The sequence below is a fragment of the Engystomops pustulosus genome, chromosome 2 (assembly GCF_040894005.1).
Source record: "Engystomops pustulosus chromosome 2, aEngPut4.maternal, whole genome shotgun sequence".
Taxonomy (NCBI): Eukaryota; Metazoa; Chordata; class Amphibia; order Anura; family Leptodactylidae; genus Engystomops; species Engystomops pustulosus.
The window spans coordinates 201,359,103-201,378,451 of NC_092412.1; the positions used below are offsets into that span (position 1 = coordinate 201,359,103).

The window sequence follows — 19,349 nt, forward strand, 5'->3', positions numbered from 1 at the left end:
CAACATTATTGATGCCACTTATAACCCTGCATATGATAGAATGACTCTATTCTCTAATTTATAACCCCTAGTCATGTTTACCCAATCATTTTTAACTCCCTTCCATTGCAATTCTATTCAGTTTTATTGCGGTTTAAGATTCTATCACTCAGTTACGGTCATTGTAAAAATTCCACAGTGTGGGTGTCTCTATGCAGACATTTCATGATTCCTTTGTGCTATGAGATGTTGTGTGCTGACAATGTGCTTAGATTATCATGGTACAGTTTATTTACTATCTGCCTGAAAATTAGAACACTTATTAAAAATACACTTTATTATTATAGATTAAAAATGAGGCCACTATTCAGCCTTTCAGGCTTTCAGTATGTAATGGACGGGGTGCTAGGATCCAGATGATCTCAAAGGATCCTAGACTAGCGGTAATTAGAAACCCCTGAAGGATACTGAACTAATGTGTATCACACTGGTGCCACCCTTTCATCCATTTTAGATTGCTGCACCGTGCCTCTTAACACACAAACGTTAGGACACTAGACACTAGTAGAGTATCCATATTTTCCTATATAGCTCTCGGAAATGCTGGCAAATGCATGATTGTATGACATGTGAAGCGTGCATTTGCATTGTAATCCTATATTAGGGAAACTTTATGTCTATGATGACACACTACCCTGAATGGAGAGTGTAGAAAAGAGCCAGGCGGAGGAGATTTATAGGAAAATATGGATACTTTTCTACCAATGTGATTAGTGTCCTAAAGTCTGTGTAAAGAGGCACGGTGCAGCAATCTAAAACGGATGAAAGGGTTGTACACATTAGTTCAGTATCGTTCAGGGGTTTCTAATTACCTCTGGTCCAGGATCCTTTGAGATCATATGGATCGTAGCATACTGAAAGTCTGAATTACAATTTTTGTGGATGAAGAGTGGCCTCATTTTTAATCTATAATAATAAAGTGTATTTTTAATAAGTGATTATTTACATTTTCATTTACTTTCTGAACAGTCTACTAGTATTTGACACATAGAAAAAGAGATATCAGAGATCAGAGTCATGAGATGGATATAAGACAAAATGAAAAACTCAGCTCTCCGGCCTCACCTAATCAATAAAACAGTCAGCACTGCTATGTCACCCGTCCCCTAGGATCCAGAGCTTATTTTGTTTGTATAACAGCTGCTGCTATGTCCATTCCATGCTGCCAGAAGCAACTATAGTCAGAAGATTTACGGTCGGGTCCAGGCAAAACTAATATTGTAAACACCAAGACTGATAGAGACAGACTGTAATTATATATGTGAAATGCTTTATTTCTGTTAATAACATTGAAATGGAGAATGTGTTATTTTGTTATCCTGAATATATTTAAGAATCTTTGTGGAAATACCCCCTTAATATCTAGTTAATATGGCTCTTAGGTTATGAATAGAGATGAGCGAGTATACTCGTCCGAGCTTGATGCTCGTTCGAGTATTAAGGTACTCGAAACGGCTCGTTGCTCGGACGAGTATTTCTCCTGCTCGAGATCGAGCATTTAATTAAAAAAACACAGTGAAGAACAATGAAGAATAGAATAAAAACATTGAACACAGTGAACACAGGATCATTTAAGTGAAAAACACAGTGAAAAACAGAGTGAAGAATAGATTACAGATGTGCGGCACATCTGCTTACTTGTCGGGAGATACGCGCGGAACAGTGCGAACAAAATAGCATGTGAAGAACAATATATATGTGTGAAGAACACATTGAAGAACACGGTGAGCAGCACAGAGACATCGGGGAGCAGCAGAACGGAGACATCGGGGAGCAGCAGAACGGAGACATCGGGGAGCAGCAGAACGGAGACATCGGGGAGCAGCAGAACGGAGACATCGGGGAGCAGCAGAACGGAGACATAGGGGAGCAGCAGAACGGAGACATCGGGGAGCAGCAGAACGGAGACATAGGGGAGCAGCAGAACGGAGACATGGGGCGGCAGGACGGAGACATCGGGGAGCAGCAGAACGGAGACATAGGGGAGCAGCAGAACGGTGACATCGGGGAGCAGCAGAACGGAGACATAGGGGAGCAGCAGAACGGAGACATAGGGGAGCAGCAGAACGGAGACATAGGGGAGCAGCAGAATGGAGACATAGGGGAGCAGCAGAACGAAGACATAGGGGAGCAGCAGAACGGAGACATAGGGGAGCAGCAGAATGGAGACATGGGGCGGCAGCACAGAGACATCGGGGAGCAGCAGAACGGAGACATCGGGGAGCAGCAGAACGGAGACATTGGGGAGCAGCAGAACGGAGACATCGGGGAGCAGCAGAACGGAGACATGGGGCGGCAGCACGGAGACATCGGGGAGCAGCAGAACGGAGACATCGGGGAGCAGCAGAACGGAGACATCGGGGAGCAGCAGAACGGAGACATAGGGGAGCAGCAGAACGGAGACATGGGGCGGCAGAACGGAGACATGGGGTGGCAGCACGGAGACATGGGGCGGCAGCAGAACGGAAACATAGGGGAGCAGCAGAACGGAGACATGGGGCAGCAGCACGGAGACATCGGGGAGCAGCAGAACGGAGACATGGGGCGGCAGAACGGAAACATGGGGCGGCAGCACGGAGACATGGGGCAGCACGGAGACATGGGGCAGCACGGAGACATGGGGCAGCACGGAGAAATGGGGCAGCAGGGAGACATCGGGCAGCAGGGAGACATGGGGCAGCACGGAGACATGGGGCAGCACGGAGACATGGGGCAGCACGGAGAGATCGGGGAGACTTCAGTGAAAGAAGAGCAGCGGATCCCGGGACATCGTATCTCCCGACAAGTAAGCAGATGTGCCAAACATCTGCAATCTATTCTTCACTGTGTTTTTCACTTAAATGATCCTGTGGTCACTGTTTTTATTCTATTCTTCACTGTTCTTCACATCTGCTAACTTGTCGGGAGATAATATACGCGCGGAACAGTGAAGAATAGATTGCAGATGTTTGTATACATCTGATAACTTATCAGAAGAGATTCTTTTTCAATTAAATAACACATTTTATTCCCGAACCTTGGTCCCTTTGAAAAATGCTCGAGTCTCCCATTGACTTCAATGGGGCTCGTTATTCGAGACGAGCACTCGAGCATCTGGAAAAGTTTGTCTCGAATAACGAGCACTCGAGCATTTTAGTGCTCGCTCATCTCTAGTTATGAACACTAACTTGCATGTCCTAATGGACTTTTTCCAGATATGTCAAATAAAAATACTTCAAAATTGACCATTACATCAGACCTAATGAAATCTATGTACCATATGTTGACAGCTTAATATAAACAGCATTGTAATGACGATTCATTACTTCATGAGCTGTTTCTATTAATATAATTATCTTAACATAAAACTAGTGGCATGCTGCTTATGAAACCATCTGTACAAATGCTCAGCAGCTGACCTTTACTACAACCATGCACGGCTCCCTCTGAGCTCTGCAATCATGCAGGAAAGCTAGCCTTTCCCTAGCAATTTCCTCTGCCACACCCTGACCTTCAAACGCTTTTACATCAGGAATTCCTGCAAGAATCCGCTACATTAAATGTTATAGAAGAGAACATGCTAGTGTTCATCACAATACAACCCAAAAGAGCCATAACTGTCATAACTGTCTAATTTATAACCAAACAAGAGAGACAATATGCCGAGATGGTTTGAGTGCATCTAATGTAACAGCTGGTGTTATGTAAGGGAGGGCACACGTCCTCTACTCACCCCTCCCCTCTCCATAGAGGAGCGCAGGACCAGTGCTGTAACATAGTGAAATATAGGACATTCAAACTGCTGAATGTTTTCCAGAGCTTCTTGGGTGAATGCTACCTTAGGTGAGAGTGGCAGAGCTGTTGAAAAGTTAAGGACAATACCTGGTCCTGGTGTGTCCTAGCTGTTTGCAATAGCTACCTTTCTTTGGGATTGGTATCATAGTGTTACAGTAGAAAGAAATTGTTGCTTTGAAGTGATTTGTATATTTGGGAAATGGGGTTAACAGTTAATGAGGTCAAATGCGATGTTGGAATTGATAAATGGTGGGTGTCATAGATTCTCCAGGTTTACTTGAAACCCCTAGTTGGGCAGCTTTGAGTAACAGCAGAGGAGCACAAGCAGCAATGGGTGCAGTCCTAATTTCAGGTGCCAGACAAACCTGCAACCGAGGCTCCCTTGCTTCCAGACCACAACTGAGGACTAGGCCTCCAGTATGCCTGAATACTGGTGGGCATGCTCATAGAAATAGTAGCCATGCAATGAAGGTTTCCCCAATATAAATTGGAGAATATGAAGGAAGAGGTTAATAGCCCCAATTGTTAAAAAAGCTTCCCCTTCGGGAGATTCTGACCTTATTAGACAGCTTTGTGTGTGTCTTGTCGTACAGTGGTTTTTATGAAAGTTTTAAAGGAAAAATTCTCAAATTTTAATGCCCAAGTGATGTTTACATAATAAAGATTAATAATAATTAATATCATTTTTAACCCCACACATGATTGGGATGTTTTCACCTCAGGGTTTTAAAGTTTTACACTCTTTCGGAAAGACAGGGCAAATAGGAGGGGAGATGGTTTATGTCAGTATGTTAGAAGAGACTTGAAAGCGATTGTAAATGAGACAGTGGTCTCAGCACAGTGTGAGGAGGCTGAAACTTTGTGGGTTGAGATTTAAAGCCAGGAGAGCATTGAAAAAATTATTTTTGGTGTAATTAATAGACCCCCCAATAGAGGGTCACCTATATAAACAGATTGAGAGGGTTGCACAGGAGGGGACAGTAGTGATCATGGGAGACTTTAAAGAGGACTAAAGTAAGCAGCTCTTAGGCCTACCCCATTTTTAGCAGTGACAAACTGCTAGCTTTATCGGAACCCTCCAATAAAGCTAGCAGACACTGCTGCACAGAAAACAGCTCCTAGTGCCTTTTTTATGGGTGACAGGTCCTCTTCATCTGTAAAGGGGAGACATTTTATCAACTTTCTGCAGGATAATTTTATGGTGCAGCTTGTAGAAGATCCCACAAGAGGTGATGCATTGTTGAACGTTGTGATTTCTAACAATGCTGAAATTGTCCAAAATGTCAATGTCCGGGAAACCCTTGGGAAGAGCGATCATAACATAATAATTTTCTTCTTAAACTGTAATAAGCAAAAAATGTAATTTAAGAAGACTAATTTCCCGAAATTCAGGGCTGCACTACAGGATATAGACTGTGATCAGATACTGTCACATGATGATCCTAATGCTAAATGGAAGACATTCAAATCTATCCTGGGTTTTTATACTTCTAAATTTATTCCTATAGGTAACAAGTATAGACGGGCTAGATTACACCCTGCGTGGCTTACAGCTACAGTTATAAAGGTAACTGATGATATAAAGAGGGCATTTCAAAAATATAAATCTGACGGGTCACCCGAGGCTTTCAACACTTACAAAAATCTGTAAGACGGAAATAAAATCAGCCAAAATACAAAATGAAAGACAGGTGGCAAAAAATAGCAAAACAAATCCTAAGAAATTTTTTGAGTATATCAATGCAAAAAAAATGGGAGGAGCAGGCTGGACCCCTATATTTTGCAAATGGGGCATTGGGACTGGAGACCAAGAGAAGGTGTAAATACTAAATGGGTTTTTTAACTCTGTTTATACAATCGAAGAAAGAACTTCTGACGTGGGTGGTGCCAGTTTAGGTGACGCATCCTGTAATATACTGTCAAATGTAGACATGATCTAATCTAGGATCAATAAAATCAATGTGTACAAGGCTCCTGAACCAGATGGGTTACACCCCAGAGTTCTTAAATTGCTGTGCCACTATATAAAACCCCTATATTTTGAAAATGGGGCATTGGGACTGGAGGCCAAGAGAAGGTGTAAATACTTAATGGGTTTTTTAACTCTGTTTATACAATCGAAGAAAGAACATGAGACGTGGGTGGTGCCAGTGCAGGTGACGCATCCTGTAATATACTGTCAAATGTAGACATGATCTAATCTAGGATCAATAAAATCAATGTGTACAAGGCTCCTGAACCAGATGGGTTACACCCCAGAGTTCTTAAATTGCTGTGCCACTATATAAAATCTTCAGTAATTCCCTAATGACTGGTACTGTGCCAAGTGACTGACGCAAGGCAAATGTGGTGCCAATATTTAATAAAAGGCTCTAGAACCTTGCCAGGCAATTACAGGCCTGTAAGCTTAACTGCAACTGTGGGAAAAATATTGGAAGGATTACTAAAAGAGTACATACAGGCGTATGTGACATCATGTTGTATAATATGTGAAGTAGAAGTCGTCAAACTAACCGGATCTGCTTCTATGAAGAGGTGAGCAGATGGCTGGACAGGGAGCGGCCGTGGATATTATGTTCTTGGATTTTTCAAAGGCATGTGACACTGTCCCTTATAGATGCTTGATGGGTAAAATAAAGTCTATTGGTTTGGAAGGAATTATTTGCAATTGGATTGAAAACTGGCTGAAGGTTCATATCCAGAGAGTTGTGGTCAATGATTCCAATGATGGTCACCAGTTGTAAGTGGTGTACGAAAGGGTTTTGTGCTTGGCCCACTTTTATTTATTTTATTTATTAATGATATAGAGGTAGGAATTAATGTGTCTATTTTTACAGATGACACCAAGCTGTGTAATGTAATACAGTCTATGGAGGATGTTCATAGGCTTCAGGGCGCCTTGGACAAACTGAGTGTTTGGTCATCCACCTGGGAGATGAGGTTCATTAAGGATAAATGTAAGGTTATGCACCTGGGGGCTAATAATCCACAGGCAACATATGTCTTTTTGGGAGTAAATCTGGGAGAGTCCCTTGTTGAGAAGGACCTGGGCATACTAGTAGATCATAAATTAAATAACAGCATGCAATGTCAATCAGCTGCCTTTAAAGTCAACAATATCTTGTCATGTATCATAAGTGGTATGGGCTCTCGGGATAGGGATGTAATATTACCACTGAGGTTCAGCCTCTCCTGGAATAAGTGCTGGGCACCAGCCCATAAAAAGAATGTCCTGGAGCAGGAGAGGGTGCAATGAAGGGCCACAAAATGATAAGGTATGGAGGGTCTCAGTTATGAGGAAAGATTAACACAACTAGATTTATTTAGTCTTGAGAAAAGACGAATAAGAGAGGACATGATTAATTAATATAAATATATGAATGGTCCATACAAAAATATGCTGGAATGTTGTGCCAGATCAAATCAAAAGAGGCCACTGTCTCTGTCTGGAAAAAACAAGGGCTTTTTTACTATAAGAACTGTCAATCTGTGGAATATCCCGGCTCAGGCGCTGGTCTTAGTAGGGACAGCAGAGAGCTTCAAGAATGGTCTAAATGCCTTTTTACACCTAAATACCATTAACGGTAATGTTATATAGAATTCTTTCCCCTAAATCCCTTCCTCATCCAATACCTTCCCTTCCTTGGTTGAACTTGATGGACATGTGTCTTTTTTCAAACGTATAAACTATTATACTTTACAGTTTTACCCAGTTTTATTGCTGTTGTAGCTCCTTTAATGGTCAGTGTAAGATTCCAGAGTGTGGGTGTGTCCTCTCTAAGCAGACACCTCATGATTCCTTTAGTTCTCTGTGCTGAAAATGTGGTTAGATTATCACATCCAGGGTTTAAATACACTTTCATTTAGCTTCTGAACATTCAATGACACATAGAAAGAGAGATGAGATAGATCACAGATGAGAGATGATGAGAGATGCATATTACACATTACAATCTCAGCTCCACAATCACAGCCATAACACACACAGCACTGCTATATACCTCCCTCCCTCTCCCAGGGAGACCTTATCTGTGTGTAGCTTGTAGCTTTACTCTCCTCAGGGTGCTGATGTTGTTTGACGGAAGGAAGTCAATATCTGTGTGTGTGTGTGTGTCTGAGCTCAACCTGGAATGCAAAGCTGGGGACTGGAGGCAGAGACCAGCTCAGTGCAGTGTCAGACAGAAGAACAATGGGGCTTATTTACTAAGGGTTGCAGACTGCACCTTTGTCGGACGGTTTGCCGTTTTCGTGGACTGCACAGCTTGGAGAGGTATTTAACAGGTGGCTGCACTGGGATTGTGTCGCACGTTATCGATTTTTGGTGCAGCTGCGCTGGCTTTCATGCGACACAAATTGGGGGGGGGGGGTCGGACAAGCCAGGCTGAACATGGGATTTAACTTTCAAATTGCTTCACAAGACAATGCACTTACATGCACCACGAAGAAGAAGGTGAACTCCGTAGGACCTAAGCGGGGAAGAGACATATGCAGGATATCGGGCACAGTGCATTATTGTCAGACAATGTACTTTCTGTGAACTCCGTTGGACAGGTGAGTAAATGTGCCCCAATATGTCTGCCAACACAAAACTCTGAAGATCCAGGGTTGGGACCAGGGGCAGCCAAAATTGTGTACACCAGGACTAATAGAGACAGGTTGAACTTATATCTGTGAAATGCTGTATTTTTTGTCAACAACATTGAATTAAAGAATGTGTTATATTGTCATCCTGAGTACATTTAAAAAACTTGTCTTTGTGGGAATACCCCTTTAACTCCATTACTATATCAATGGATAATTTGGAGGTATGGTCTGGGATTTGGAGGTTTATAACTGTTGGTCAGTGATACTTAAAGAGAACCTGTCATCAGCAATTGACCTTATCATAGTATCATAGTATATAAGGCTGGGAAAAGATGCAAGTCCATCAAGTCCAACCTTTAAGAATTAAGTAAATGTTTTTCCCCATAATCCATGATATTTTTACTCCCAAGAAAGTCATCCAGGCCTCTCCGCACATGTACATAGAGTCCGCCATAACAACCTCCTGCAGCAGAGAGTTCCAAAGAACCTTTGTCTATGTTGATGGTAGAATCACCTCTCCTCTAGGTGTAGAGGATGCCCCCTTGTCCTGGTCACAGGCCTAGGTATAAAAAGATCTTTGGAGAGATCCTTGTACTGTCCGTTCAGGTATTTGTACATTGTAATGAGGTCTCCCCTCAGTCGTCTTTTTTCTAAACTAAATAATCCCAAATGTTGTAATCTGTCATTGTAACCCCCCATTCCCCTAATAATCCTGGTTGCTCTCCTCTGCACCCATTCCAGTTCTACTATATCCTTTTTATACACTGGTGCCCAAAACTGTACACAATATTCCATGTGTGGTCTGACCAGGGATAACTATGGGACTCATTTACTTACCCGGTCCAGTCGCGATCTAGCGGCGCGTTCTCCAACGAGGATTCGGGTCTGTCGGGATTCACTAAGGTCCGTGTGCGCCCGATATCTACCAGGTGTCCATGCTGCATCGAGGTCCGCCAGAGTTCACCTGCTTCTTCCCGGTGCATGTAAGTGCTGATCTTGCGACACAAATTCTTTTTTAAATTCTGCGGTTTTTCCGAATCTGTCGGGTTGTCCGACGACCAGGCCCCCCCATTTCTGTCGCGTGAAAGCCAGCGCCGATGTGCCAAAATCCAATCAAGTGCGCCAAAATCGTGGGGCAATTCGAAGCAAATTGGAAATCCCGGGAAACCCGACGAAAGTGTGCAATTCAGATGCTTAGTAAATGAGCCCCTATGTCTTTATCATGAGAATTAATTCCTCTCTTGATACATCCCATAATTTTAATTGGTTTAGCAGCAGCCGTCTGGCTCTGGTCACTAAAAGTAAGTTTCCACAAATACCCCCAAGTTTTTTTCAGCTGCAGTTTTACCACTAATAGAATATTGTCAAGCATTGTAACCTCAGAGTTTTTGTTGCTTTCATGGTCTCGTGTGGTGGCATTGTCCAGAAAATCATCTTTGAAATGACATGTAAATTGGTTGTGTATAGTCAAGAAGGATGGGAATTTAACACTTAAATAAAGGTGGGGAGCTCTGAAAACCGCCTCCTCTGTGATTGACATCATGATTCGGACTTCTGACGATCTGGTTAGTGATGTCTCTTGATGCAGGACCATCAATTACAGTAAAGGGAACTTTCTGAGAAAGAGAGAGCTTGACTTCAGTGTTAAAATCTCCTCCTCCTTGACTTCATACAACCAATTTACATCTCTCTTCATAGTAGATTTTCTCAATGATTCCTTCATACTGGGTCATGAAAGAAAGTTGATGTGGAAGGTTTTCAGCTGCTTGAGGATCCGATGGGGTTCAATGTACCCCAGTTGGACCCAATGTCGCTCCCCGAGATGAGCAGAGCAGCAGGCCATGCATGGCTGGGCTGCCCCATTCATTTACATGGAGCTGACGGATATTGCTGAGTGCTGTACTCGACTATCTTCGCCAGCTCCATGGAGATGAACTGGGCAGCCCGGTCATGTGTGTCCTGCTGCTCAGCTCATCTTTGGGAGCAAAGAGAGGTCAGGCTGGGATACATCACACTCTGTTCTCCCACCGATCAGCAAGTCAGGCCCTATGCTGTTGATTGGGCCTAACTTGGTTTGAGGAAAAACCCATTTAGCAGTGCTGCTACAGAGAATATTGATCTGCTGACTTCAGGGTGAGGAGTCAGTTTTGGAGTCTATTTACCGGACAGGTGGTGTGCAGCAACATGGCTTAAAAATTGTTGGAAGGCAGGGTTGCAGAAGAATTTATCCTCGCTCAAAAGTTATTTTCCTTATGATAACCTGGGGGTGCTCATAGCAATCAATAGGTTGTCAGCCTCTATGCCACCAATGGTGGGTTTGTTACGCATGCTGCATTGATATCCACTAAACAAGTGGTAGGTGGCAGAGCACGTACTGGGGGTACAGTGATAGCAAGGAAAAAAAAACAGGTAGATGTGTGCCCTGAGAGTGTGGAATTTCTTTCAAGCGACAAAAAGGTTAGTTTCATTAGTTTTCGGATATGGTTCTGTATAGGGGCTATTGTTTTGGGGATGCAACCTTTACCATGGTGATAAGAAGTGGTTATAAAAGTTAGATGAAGTTGTGTTTGGTAGTAACATTAATTATATTATTCAGAATTACCGTATGTTTGTGTAAATAAAAAGGCTACGGTAGCCAATTCTAAGTCTTTATTTGGGAGAAAGTTTATGTTGGAAACATGCTATTTGCTAACATGCCTTGGGAGTAAGAGTATTTGGTGCACAGTGTTAGGTGAAGCAGCAAAATGACACTGGTAGGGCACCAGTATGTAGGGGAATGATGAAATGGTGAAGAACATAGGATGTTTGTGTGACATCAGTGAATAATTGGACATAATAACTATGGATGATTCCCATTTTACCTGTGCCTGAATCTGCCTATTGCTTTCATCTTTGGCTCAAAGTCAAGGAAGTGTATCCCCAATATCAACAATTATGTGCAAATTTCTCTGGGGCTTGGCCCCCAGATCTTTTATGATCTTAGCAATACTTTACGAATGTGCAAATCCCAAATCTAAAGCCAAAGAAGACAGATGTATGAGAATGTGTACCTCTCCTTATCTATGTAAGGTGTAAATCATTAGACTTATACTTAATTGATACATTGACATTATGCTTTGAAACACAGAGAGTGGGAGAATTAGACAATTTATAAAAAGAATTTTTAAGTGTTCTTTGCATAATTTCTACAGCGTACATTCCCCCTCCCACGCAATACCCTAATAAGGAAAGTGTTGCCAGACGTTCAACGTGTAGAATGCACATATACATGGGATCAGGAACGGGACGTGCAGAACACTGGAAGCCATTGTGTAAAAAAAAGTACATAATAAATGAAGAATGTGGATGAATAGTTTACCCAAAATAAAATATACTTCATTAAAACTGATGACAGAGTTAACTCCTTCAATGCCGTGCAGTTTTCCAGATGTTTAAAAAAAATTTTTTCAAGGAGGCAGTTTTAATTCAATTTATTATTTCTATTATGCAGTAAAATCATAATGATTCAGTGAATGTATAATGCAGATTCATAGTGTAAGACCTCCAGCGCTGCAGTTTGGACGGCAGACAGGAAGTATCATATTCCTGTATTCCAGTGCAATGTAGTCCATGGGATCGGACCAACATAAGAGTCCATTTTCACAGGCTGAACCCAATTGTCTGCAGCTATCCTTATCTGTATTCTCCTTAGTGATTAAAAACACTCATTTAAGCTGAACTTGAATCTGATCAAGAATAAGCTTTAATGAGTGTTAATAGCTAAAGAGAACACAAATGGGTGGTTTTCTATTGACATAATAGTCAACGGAAGCAGCACTCCAATAAAAAAAAAGTGTATAGCAGGCAATGTTTCACCTTCTCCATAAAAGCTTGAGAATACCTACAAAGAGAAGATGAAATGTTGCCTCCTGTACATTTTGGAATAAAAGGAATGACTTTTTTTCTGGAGTGCTGATGCTGTGGACTATTTTGTGGATATCAAACATGGTGTGGTCTGTTTGGAAGTCTTGAACCCCCGGCTTCACAAGTGTTGCTCCTAATTTTGATTACATGCTGTGTTTCTCAATTGGATTTTGTATGCAATATACATGATCATATAGCAGTAAAACAAAAGATTCTAATTTCCGGCATCACTCACCTTTTCTTAGCTTCCTCATACTGCCAGTTAAGTCTAACTCTGTCCACTAGTCTTGATTTATCATCAAAGCCAAACTATAAGAAATGAAATAATAAATGACTCTTAAGATGAATTAAAATACGGTGACTAAATTCCATCTAAGCTAACTGGATTGGATTTCCCGTACCTCTCCGATGTTATCTGTTTGTGAGCAGGCATCACAGTATTGCTGAGGTAAACACGACTCGCTGAGAGAGCTGGAGTTATGATGAATGTTGTGCAAGGAGTCGGAGATGCAGCAGCTATTTCTGAATCCATCAGTCAGCTTGGCCAGGCTCTGTATGATATAAACACGCGGATGTTAGTGCAATCCACAATATATTCAAAAAAGCTTATCGAATAAAATAGTACATTCGATAGCAAGACGTTGTTATTCAGGAGTGGACTAGTTAAAAAAAAATCATACACAGTGGCCACTGATGAAGAGCGTGTAGTACAAGTGTTTAAGTCATCTGCAGTACAACTTATTATTCCAATAATATTCATGACCATCACTGAATGAAGGAAGAAGATATTAGACCTAATTTACAGTGTTCTGCCACATATACTCGAGTATAAGCCGACCCGAGTATAAGCTGATGTACCTAATTTTAACAAAAAAGCTGGAAAAAACTATTGACTAGAGTATAAGCCGAGGGTAGTAATGCATTGGTCCCAGCCTGCCCCCAGTAAACAGCCAGCCAGTGCATGTTCCCCATATACAACCTGCAGCCCCTGCCCCCGAATATATAATCTGCAGCCCCTGCCCGTTAGTATATAGCCTGTAGCCCCTGCCTCCCAGTATATATCCTGCAACCCCCTGTCCACAGTATACAGCCTGCAATTCCCTGTCCACTTTATACAGCCTGCAATCCCCTGTCCACAGTATACAGCCTGCAGCCCCTTCCCCCAGTATACAGCCTGCAGCCCCTGTCCACAGTATACAGCCTGCAGCCCCTGTCCACAGTATACAGCCTGCAGCCCCTTTCGACAGTATACAGCCAGCAGCTCTCTGTCTCTAGTATACAGCCTGCAGCCCCCTGTCCCTAGTATATAGCCTGCAGTTCGCAGTATACAGCCCCTCACCCAATATACAGCCTCTGTTCAGCCTATAAGAAAAAAAAAGTGTACTCACCTTCGGACAGGAGGTCCTCTTCTGTCCGTCGATGTTCCGGCTCTCTCTCTCCGTGCGGTACCGTAGCTCGAGCTATAACGTCAGCGGCTCACTGACATTGTAGTGTGTGCGTCACACACGTCACAGCTCAAGAGACGGCACCGCATGGATAGAAGAGGACCTCCTGGGGGGCGTTGGAAGATGAGTACACTTTTTTTTTTTATAGACTCAAGTATAAGCCAAGTTGGGGTTTTTCAGCACATTTTTTGTGCTGAAAAACTCAGCTTATACTGGAGTATATACGGTAAATCAGAAAATCACTAGATACAAAGCACCAAGCCCATTCACTTTATTTAGATTTTTATCTGTTTGGTGTCCATCTTTCACAGATCTTCATAATCTCTAGTCTATGAGTGATCCATCAAGAACAAATTCAACTAGGACATGTTCTACACGCCCACATGGTCCATTAATAAAGTATCTTTGGGCATTGATCCATTAAAAAGTATTGCATTTAGTGCAGCTGCTTGTCATCCTTTCAAGAAACTAAAGGGCTTCAGTGAATCGTTCATGTTTATAATAGATTTGCTGAAAACATTGTTTAAGTCCATCATTAAAAGTTCAGGTCATCCTGTACATATACTTGTTCTTAGTTTAATTTTTACGCAAAAATGTGTGCAATTTATGTCAATTGTGATTTTTTTTTTTGCCTAATTTAATCTCAAAGGTGTTTTAACATCATTCTTGCAAATGTTCCTAGGGCAACAAATGTATCATTGTTTGTGCGTGTGCAACGGCGTGCAAAGATTTACCATTGCAATTTTTTTTGTTGTGCAAATAAATCGCTCAGTCACTCCACCCTGGAGTAGCTGTATGATTTAAAGCATGCTTAAATGATACCACCGTCTATCTGTTTGTTAAATAAAGCTATATTAAAGAGTCCCTATAAATCAATACAGGTGAACCCTTTAATTTTAAGGATGATCTTATTAGATCTTCACATTTACTATATTTGTAATTGTTGGCCTGCCTTTACAAACAAATATTTTACATAAGAAAGTAACATTATTTTGATGACTATTGCATATTTTTTAATTACCGTAAGAGTGATTTTAAATATATAAAGTTCAAATTATTGCCTGGTGTTTTGGTTTGTTTCAAGGAGCATGTATACATTTTTGTGTTTTATTTTTATTAAAATGCAAATTGCGGATATAAACGAAAATAACCAACAATGTTAAAAATTGCAATAAAAATAAAATACACCACACATATTAAAGACATATTAAAGACAAATTTTTTAAAAAAATCTAACAAAAGAATATAGAACATGGAGAAATTAAGACAATTACCGTATATACTCATGTATAAGCCGAGTTTTTCAGCACAAAAAATGCCCGGGAAAGAACAATGGCGCCGCCCACCACAATGTTAGAGAAGACAAAAGACGGGCGTTTTTTTTTAAATTCTGGGCTGTCTATATACTACTGGGGGCAGGCTGTATACTACTGGGGGCAGGCTGTATACTACTGGGGGCAAGCTGGACAGGCTGTATACTACTGGGGGCAAGCTGTATACTACTGGGGGCAGGCTATATACTACTAGGGGCAAGCTGTATACTACTGGGGGCAAGCTGAGCAGGCTGTATACTACTGGGGGCAGGCTGTATACTAATGGGGCAGTCTGGGCAGGCTGTTTACTACTGAGGGGGGCAAGCTGGGCAGGCTGTATACTATAGGGGGCTGGCTGGCTATATACTGGGGGGGTTTGTGACCAATGCATTTCCCACCCTCGGCTTATACTCGAGTCAATAGGTTTTTCCAGTTTTTGGTGGTAAAATTAGGGGTCGCAGCTTATACTCGGGTCGGTATATACGGTAGATGTATATCAATACACCATTTCAAAAACTGAACACATGGGGGACATTTCAAAAAATGAGAAATTTCCCCCCATATGATACATTGGTGGAATTTACTAATACACTCTCAACAGAATCCCAGTGGAATTGTGACAAAATAAAAAAGACATGCGCCATATTTATCAAGGCTGTTACAGCACACTTACCGTATATACTCGAGTATAAACTGACCCAAGTATAAGCCGAGACCCCTAATTTTACCAACAAAAACTGGGAAAAACTACTACGAGGGTGGGAAATGCATTGGTCAACCCCCCCCCCCCAACAGTATACAGCCTGCCAGCCCCCAGTAGCATACAGCCTGCCAGCCCCCAGTAGTATACAGCCTGCAAGCCCCCAGTAGTATACAGCCTGCCAGCCCCCAGTAGTATACAGTCTGCCAGCCCCCAGTAGTATACAGCCTGCCAGCCCCCAGTAGTATACAGCCTGTCAGCCCCCAGTAGTATACAGCCTGCCAGCCCCCAGTAGTATACAGCCTGCCAGCCCCCATGTAGTATTTAGCAGCCCCTAGTAGTATACAGCAAGCCCCTAGTAGTATACAGCAAGCCCCTAGTACTATACATCAGCCACCAGTAGTATACAGCAGCCCCTAGTAGTATACAGCAAGCCCCTAGTAGTATACAGCAAGCCCCTAGTACTATACATTAGCCACCAGTAGTATACAGCAGCCCCTAGTAGCATACAGCAAGCCCCTAGTAGTATATAGCAAGCCCCTAGTAGTATACAGCAGCCCCTAGTAGTATAAAGCCTGCCCCCAGTAGTATACAGCAAGCCCCTAGTAGAATACAGCAAGCCCCTAGTAGTATACAGCAGCCCTTAGTAGTATACAGCAAGCCCCTAGTAGTATACAGCAAGCCCCTAGTAGTATACAGCAACCCCTAGTAGTATACAGCAGCCCCTAGTAGTATACAGCAACCCCTAGTAGTATACAGCAGCCCCTAGTAGTATACAGCAGCCTGCCCACACGGAACTTAAAAAAAAACTTAAATACTCACCCTCTGATGTCAGTGCGGCTCCCCGATGTCGGCGCGGCTTACTGATGTCCCCGATGTCGGCGCGTCCCATCTTCTTTCTTCTCCGCGGCTCCTCTTCTTTCTTCCGGCATGGACGCGGCCATCTTTTCTTCTAGCAGGCGCATACTATGACGCGGCCGCTGCTGACGTCATAGTATGCGCGGCCATGAAGAAAACATGGCCGCGTCCATGCCGGAAGAAAGAAGAGGAGCCGCGGAGAAGAAAGAAGACGGGGCGCGCTGACATCGGGGACATCGGTAAGCCGCGCCGACATCGGGGAGCTACGCTGACGTTGGCGGGTGAGTATTTAAGTTTATTTTTTTAACTGGGTAATTTGTTTTTATAATAGACTCGTGTATAAGCCGAGGGGACGTTTTTCAGCACATTTTTTGTGCTGAAAAACTCGGCTTATACACGAGTATATACAGTAAATTCCCCCCATTTGGGGAAATATAACAAGTTCCGCCAGTCTTTTGCTGTGACAGATTTATCAAATTCTGGTGAAGTAGAAGACTGTTGGGGGGACATTAATCATAGTCTGTTAGACTGTTTTGAGCGTCTTCTAGCGCAAAAATCTGTTGCATCCCATTTTCTGGCGCACGGCAAAGTTCGGCACTTAGTGGTTTTGAGTCCCTGCGCCTTATCTGACATAGTGAGTGCGTCCAATACAGATGTTTGCACGGGATCTATCAGAAATTTGCGCCTAAAAAGACGCAAAAATGCACCTACTCTGAGCAGGTGCACTTCCAAAAAACTTCCCTTTTCATTACTAAAAATATAGATTTTAGGTTCCAAAATGAAAAATTCCCTCTATACAACATGGAAAATACTTCGGAGCAGTTTTAAAATGTAAAATTTCTCCAGCAACGACTTCATCATTTTCTATGGGATCATCTCTGTGAGTGATTATTGTCTTATTGTACAGATCTGAGAATATTATCAGACTCCATTTCATGTAAATTATAATAAAAAAGGAAAAGACTCATTTCAGCAAGAATTTATTTTTTTTTTTTAATATCTGTAACTTTTAGTCCCTGCAGTTACATCACAATGATAGTTTTTTTGTGCAGAGATGAAGCCCTGAACGTTCTGTCATCTTTTCTCAGTCTCCTTTCATTATTGCTCACAAATGAGATCTAACAATTTGCGCCAATTTGGCGCAAATTTAGGCGCAAATGAATCGGACATGCGACAATTCCAAAGTGCATTTACTAAGGCAGAACTAGATCCATCATAGATCAGGAGCCAAAAAGAAGAACAAACCAGGTGCAAAAATAGGCGAACCTGAGACCCACTATGATTCATGTCCACCTTGGTTCCTACTTTAGACCTAGTTTAGTTGGTTTAAATTGTGCGGCAGAATTTTTGTTGCGCTGACTAGTTTCTGTCGTTGCCAATCCATCAAAATTGTGGTGCAAGTGGAATAAAAAATTCCCCCCATTTTGTCCCATACATACACATCCCGTCTATTTATTTATAATAGACAGAATAAACTATTAAACATTATATAACATTATTATCGATCATTTCAAGATCTGAAAAATGTTTCATAACTCAGTTGTCATGTGCATTAGTTAACACATTGGGGGTCATTTACTAAGGGCCCGAATCGCTATTATTCGCGAATATTACCGATTTGCGCTGTTTTTCCCTGAATTGCCCTGAGTTTTTGGCGCACGCAATCGGATTGTGGCGCATCGGCGCCACCATGCACGTGATGGAAATCGGGGGTGTGGCTGTCGGAAAATCCGACGGATTCGAAAAAAACGCTGTATTTTTTAACAAAAAAGTGTCGCTTGACACGTGCTTACCTGCACCCAAGATAGGATGGTGAACTCTGGCGAACTCCGGCGGACCTCGGCGCAGCAGTGACACCTAGTGAATCGGCGGAAGACCTGAATCCTTGACGGAGAATGCGCCGCTGGATCGCGACAGGACCGGGTAAGTAAATGTGCCCCAGTGTTGTGTGCATAAGTCAACACAGCACTGTACAATTCTATCTATACACATGTTACATTGTACATATTCAAGGGTTCATTCAGACTTCTGGGGGCCCACAGGTCAGAAACCAGCACATAAGAATGGCATGTAAAATCCAACCGTGCCCCCCAATATGTCATGAATACATAATAAATATGAATCCCACCTCTTGGAGAACAGAGGTCCTCCAACCCCTTTCCCGCAGGTCACTGGAGAGTTAGCCAAGTGTGTAGACTAAAAGTTTACTAAACATTTTACAATTAAATGGCAGATCCCTAGGGTAGGGGGCAAAAGGAGAGCAAAAAAAGATGGAGCTGGAAGTGTCACGTTCAACAGTGATGTCACCATTCCGGCTTCTGTGAGTGTTGCAGCCATTTATTGGAAACGGGAGTCATGTGACTAGGAGCATTTTCAGGAAACAGTTACTGAAACAACCATTTCCACATCCATACCTGCATGAGATCACGGCGTTCCTTCTCTCCCATACAAATGGCCTGCCGTATTGTTCTTAGTTCACTCATTATTGCTTGAGCCTCATCTAGCTTATAGTTTGTATGAGCGCTTGACATTTTCCGATCAATTCTGCGAAAATAAAATACAAAATATCAAAAATTATGAATTTCGTGCAATAGTATTATATTATTGATGGGAATTAAATAGAATTTTTACTCATGTGCCCTTTAAGAGCTGTGCAGATCGCTATTACTGAAAGAAGGAGATATCACCAGTACTGTGGGCTGTATGTGGTGCTGTTTGGTGGCACCACATGCC

General features: G+C 42.4%; 1 protein-coding gene and 1 long non-coding RNA gene across 2 annotated transcripts in view; one reads left to right on the forward strand and one right to left on the reverse strand.

Moving 5' to 3' along the window:
* Window positions 1–19,349, reverse strand: part of WWC3 (WWC family member 3) — a 140,534-nt gene that overhangs the window by 48,176 nt on the left and 73,009 nt on the right. Inside the window, exons 6-8 of the mRNA XM_072137840.1 lie at window positions 19,031–19,160; window positions 12,702–12,851; window positions 12,536–12,609 (exon numbers count right to left, since the gene is read on the reverse strand). Coding sequence (XP_071993941.1) covers window positions 12,536–12,609; window positions 12,702–12,851; window positions 19,031–19,160 — 354 coding nt within the window. The remainder of the gene's footprint in view (window positions 1–12,535; window positions 12,610–12,701; window positions 12,852–19,030; window positions 19,161–19,349) is intronic.
* The window catches only part of LOC140119140 (uncharacterized), a 202,566-nt gene that overhangs the window by 21,570 nt on the left and 161,647 nt on the right, over window positions 1–19,349 (forward strand). The window lies entirely within an intron of this gene.